The sequence below is a fragment of the Oncorhynchus mykiss genome, chromosome 1 (genome assembly GCF_057628025.1).
Source record: "Oncorhynchus mykiss isolate SJ-2025 chromosome 1, ASM5762802v1, whole genome shotgun sequence".
Lineage (NCBI taxonomy): Eukaryota > Metazoa > Chordata > Actinopteri > Salmoniformes > Salmonidae > Oncorhynchus > Oncorhynchus mykiss.
In genome coordinates, this window is record NC_143022.1 from 88,136,486 (window position 1) to 88,141,784 (window position 5,299).

Sequence of the window (5,299 nt, forward strand, 5' to 3'; positions counted from 1 at the left end):
CCTGCTTTAAACAAGAATCCAGGGTGGTGGATCAGCCAAGCTACTGTACTGTACAGGGCCAAGGTGAACAGGAGGACAGGACAGTCTGCAGGGCTCGATGATGGACAGAACAGAACCGTAAAAGACACAAACTGGATAAATGATATGCACTCTCACTGTTCAGGGTTGTTGCAACAGGTGCGTCTTAAAAGTGTTTGATATTTATCTCAGGGAAAGGAGGGTTCTCCTACTAAGACATTGTGGGAGCTTTTTTAATATAAAGGACAAAGTGTAAATTCCTAACCTGGCTGCCTTTCCATTTGATGGTAATCCACTGATTGTGATGGCGCGCTCAAAGCACATTCCTGAAACGTCAAACGTCTGATCATGAAAAAGTGGCAGTAACTGATATGACCACTAGCAAACTGACATAACAGAATAAAACAGGCCAAACAAAACATGACCGTTTGGAGGGACTTTCCAATGGGGAGAAAGCAACAAGTCCATTCAGCCTGCTGCCCTTTCATATGTAAGTGACTGGTGACAGCAGACTCCATTCCAGACAGATCTATAAATAGAAATCCCACTCCCCCTTTTTCTCCCATTCTCTCTCCTCTCTCCTTCCCCCTGGCGCATTGTATTCTCCCCCCTATTGTTCCACTCCAGATAGACCATCACCGACCACTGAGAAGAGATGGGATCTGTGTGCGAGTGTGATTTTGTGTATATGTGCGTGTGTGTGTGAGTGTGTGTGTGTGTGTGTGTGTGTGCGTGTGTGAGTGTGTGTGCGTGTGTGTGTGTGAGTGTGTGCCAGTTGGGAGAGAAGGGACCTGAGATGTTCTGCGTCAGAAACAATGGGTGGGCTCCTACCTCCTGCAGTTTAAAACCTGTTGTTCTAGAGGACCAACCACAGACATGCACACTGCCTATCCCTCCATCCCCACCGCTCTCTCGCTCTGTTCTCTCTCTCACTCCTTTCCCTCTCTCACTCCGTTCTCTCTCTCACTCCTTTCCCTCTCTCACTCCGTTCTCTCTCTCACTCCTTTCCCTCTTTCACTCCGTTCTCTCTCACTCCATTCTCTCTCTCACTCCTTTCCCTCTCTCACTCTGTTCTCTTTCTCACTCATTTCCCTCTCTCACTCCTTTTCCTCTCTCATTCCGTTCTCTCTCTCACTCTGTTCTCTCTCTTACTCCTTCCCATCTCTCACTCCTTTATCTCTCTCACTCTGTTCTCTCTCACTCCATTCCCTCTCTCTCTTCTTTTCCCTTCTTAAAGTATAGACCAGGGGCTCTAGGTTATGTAACTGGTAATATGGGGCGGCAGGGTAGCCTAGTGGTTAGAGCGTTGGGCTAGTAACCGGAAGGTTGCGAGTTCAAACCCCCGAGCTGACAAGGTACAAATCTGTCGTTCTGCCCCTGAACAGGCAGTTAACCCACTGTTCCCAGGCCGTCATTGAAAATAAGAATTTGTTCTTAACTGACTTGCCTGGTTAAATAAAGGTAAAAAAAATAAAAATAAAATATGGGTGTTAATTGACTGGGCTAATTCATACTCTCTCTGCCCAGCAGAAATTACTAATGTGACACAGTATAATGAATCATGTTTATCAACCGGAACAACAATGGCTGCACCCAAAATGGCACCCTATTCCTTATAAAGTGCACTACTTTTGACCAGGGCCCTATGGGTAGTAGAGCCCTATGAGTAGAAGAACACTATGGGTAGTAGAGCCCCATGGGTAGTAGAACCCTTTGGGTAGTAGAGCCCTATGAGTAGAAGAACACTATGGGTAGAACACTATGGGTAGTAGAGCCCTATGAGTAGTAGAGCCCTATGAGTAGAAGAACACTATGGGTAGTAGAGCCCCATGGCTAGTAGAGCCCTATGGGTAGTAGAGCCCTATGGGTAGTAGAGCCCCATGGCTAGTAGAGCCCTATGGGTAGTAGAGCCCTATGTGTAGTAGAGCCCTATTGGACATAATCAAGAAGTTTTGCATATTTATTGGAGCACTAAGATCAGCAATAATATGAATTATGTATGACCTTGATGAGGTGTGTGTGTGTATGAGTGTGTGTGTCTTTATTACTTTTCGGTATGTGAATCCATTTCACATGAATTGGTTCTCAGCAGTTTGACTGGGACTAGGTATCTGTTCCAAATGGCACACTATTCCATATATAGTGCACTTATTTGAACCCCTATGGGTCCTGGTCAAAAGTAGTGCACTATTTTGTGAATAGGGTGCCATTTGAGATGCAACCTACAGACTTGATTAATCCCATCAAATCCCTCAGGCTAATGTGCCAATATACCAGCTGATTGGATGGATACTTGAGACTCCTCTCATATGATGTACCAAACTGTATTTCAGTAATAATGTCATGAATCTCTTGTGGACTGACCAAATTACGCAATATTCTAGTTCTGGGTTAACCAATATTATATTGCCATCTCCTGGAAACTAAACTAATAAGGTTTGTTTCAAACGGAATATAGCATATTTAGATTCCAGGCTAATTGCCTACAGCTTTTGACGTCTGAAGTAAGGCCGATTCCACAACCATGGTCTGTGGAGAGCTCAGTGGCAATTCATTGGAATTATGGCCTTAGTTAACATGCATCCAATTCCACAGACATGCTCCTAATCTAAAAAACGAATCACAAAAAATCGATTCCAGTTTGTAAGGCTACCTCAGGGTTCCACAAGAGTGGAATGCATTTCTGATCACCGGTAGGTGGCACTGTTGCAATGTTCGCCAGAAACCCCGAGGTGTGCAAGCGGATGGAGATTGGAGAGCGCAATTGCCCCTATCTATCTGTGCGTGTTCAAATGATGTAATGCAACGGCATATGTGTGGGTGAGAAGGGAGAGGGATCATGTTATTTTTCTCCGTGGTTAAACTGGATTTACAGTACCGGGCTCGCGCTGTCCCCAATTGAGTGGCATTATCATGTACGGCGATGGAGAGGGCACTGTTTGGGACAGAGTCGGACGCCCCCGACGGGACTGCATGTGCTACCTCGGACCTCCAACAACTTTGATGCCCATGTAAGAATTATGATGAAGTTCTCAGTAGACTAGACTGTTCCAAAATGAGATAGGCTACATTGCATAGTAGCCTATGGAGTCAGTAAGTGCGTATACAACTAGGCTGTTGTTGGAAAATGTTCTTCATGCGTCCATGCGGAAAAGCAATTGCGGATAAAATTACCTTTGATAAATAGCCTAAACCAGAATCACAAGTTAATTAGTCTACTCTGAATGGTTGGTTACCTTCTGTTCAATTTGGACTGTTAACTGTTTATCTCACGGACTTTGTGTTTTATTTTACCTGCGACTGCATTACCTGCACTGAAAAAAATCGATTCCAGGTTGTAGGATCAAATTTTGATAAAAAAAAAATGATATACCTATATATGAAAGTTACAGTAACACATTAGTATCCAAACAATGGAATTAAATCAGTCTGTATGACTGCAAGCATGAATAATCCAGCTGGCGACTGAGCTGATGATAGGCGAAAGCTATCAGATCAACAGAAACGAATTCTTAAAGTTGACGAGTTGTGTTCATGTCATGCGAGTCCCTGAACATCAGCATAATAGCCTACCGTTTAAACAGTCGGTAATTAGCCTAGAACAGAATGACACGGAGCAATACTTCAGTGGACACGACATAATTAACGACGCGCATTCCCCATACAAATAAAGATCAGATAGGATAGGCTACTCATCTCTGATTTCCCAGCGTAGGCTAGGCATACAACGCCTCAAGGTGGCTGGGAGCCGCAAGAGAGAAAAACAATGGTAAAATATACTGGTATAGTTTTATGTTTTTCCCTGTGCGGTTGGAGAACATTATCCAGAGGAAGAGATGCCTAGGCTTACTGGTACAATGATGCGCTCCAGTGCGCGCACTGGCGCACGCCTCATAGACTGTCACAAATGTTTTGTCCTCATCCTTCCAAATCACGTTGAATCGATTTATTCATTAGCTACTAAAGCCTACGCGTAGGTTATCTTAACTTTCTCGTTTTTAATAAGGATTGCACAGTGCATTCATATACAGTACACAGCACAGCACTGCGGTCGCCCAGTCACTTTCGCTTAGCTTCTCTCTCCATCTCTGACCCTCTCGAGCACATGGTCAGTGAAGGATGAAGATTTCCGGCTCTATGGCCTCCCAGCAGCGGCGTGTGGCTTCCACCAGTGTTGGAGGGAAACTAAACCAGCTCTTAACATTAGTGGTTGACTGAGTTGAAATTGACGGTGGGGAATCATGTTTTATCTTGTCCCGTCGACCACGGCCCTTCGGTCCGCGCGCATTAGAACTCTCGCAATCCGCTTGGTCTGAACGGGCCGCACCTCCGGCTCATGGTTCCTGACACTCTTCTAACCGCATCTCATGTCATACTCTTTCTACAGCGGGATGCGGAAGTCTCCCGATGTGAGTCCCAGACGGCTTTCGGACATCAGCCCCCAACTGAGACAACTGAAGTATCTGGTTGTGGACGAGTCTATCAAAGAGGACACTTTAAAATCGTCCCGTTCCTTTGAAGACATTAACAGCGCGTCGATAGAGGAGAGGATCTTGAGGATCACTGGATACTACGGCTATCAACCTTGGAATGCTGTCTACACCAACAGTGAGTAGACCAGTATGGCTTCTTTTACAATTACCTGCCTACCTGTGACCGTTACATAAATGGTGCTGTGTAGAGTTTGTGTGATTTAAACTTTTATTTGGAATTTAGAAGTCTTGAATTATGGGCTATATATATTTGACCTAAGTGTACGGCCAATATCCATAACAGTCCAGACTAAATGTGAAAGATACCTAGAAACAAGGTAAGAGAAATAGCCTTTGTTTGAATTAGTGTGAACTATAAAAGTTGAGACAAAACATAATAAATGCCGTGTGCTCTCTCTCGCTGCGTGTGTGAGTGCGTGAGTGTGTGTGTGTGTGAGTGCGGGCGTGGGTGTGTGTGAGTGTGTGCTGTGTGTGTGTGTGTGTGTGCTGTGTGTGTGTGTGTGAGTGCGTGGGTGCGTGTGTGTGTGTGTGCTGTGTGTATGTGTGTGTGTGTGTGTGTGTGTGTGTGTGTGAGTGCGTGGGTGTGTGAGTGCGTGGGTGTGTGTGTGTGTGTGTGTGAGTGCGTGGGTGTGTGTGTGTGTGTGCGTGGGTGGGTGTGCTGTGCTGTGTGTGTGTGTGTGTGTGTGTGTGTGTGAGTGAATCCCGCTGCTCCTAAGAACTGGCCTCTTTCACTATAATTAGCTGCATCAGTTGCTACCAAACAGAAATTAGCCTGTAAATTACAGTGT

At 45.2% G+C, this 5,299-nt stretch overlaps 1 protein-coding gene across 2 annotated transcripts in view; it reads left to right on the top strand.

Annotated features, from left to right (window-relative positions):
- Positions 1-2,778: 2,778 nt before the first annotated feature.
- LOC110531368 (solute carrier family 35 member F3) overlaps positions 2,779-5,299 on the top strand; it is a 211,658-nt gene continuing 209,137 nt past the window's right edge. For both annotated transcript variants that reach the window (XR_016497766.1, XM_090243282.1), the window contains exons 1-2: positions 2,779-3,029; positions 4,406-4,626. Coding sequence is in view for 1 of the 2 variants with exons in the window: in XM_090243282.1 (XP_090099408.1) it covers positions 2,932-3,029; positions 4,406-4,626 (319 nt within the window). In the remaining variant the exon portion in view is untranslated. The remainder of the gene's footprint in view (positions 3,030-4,405; positions 4,627-5,299) is intronic.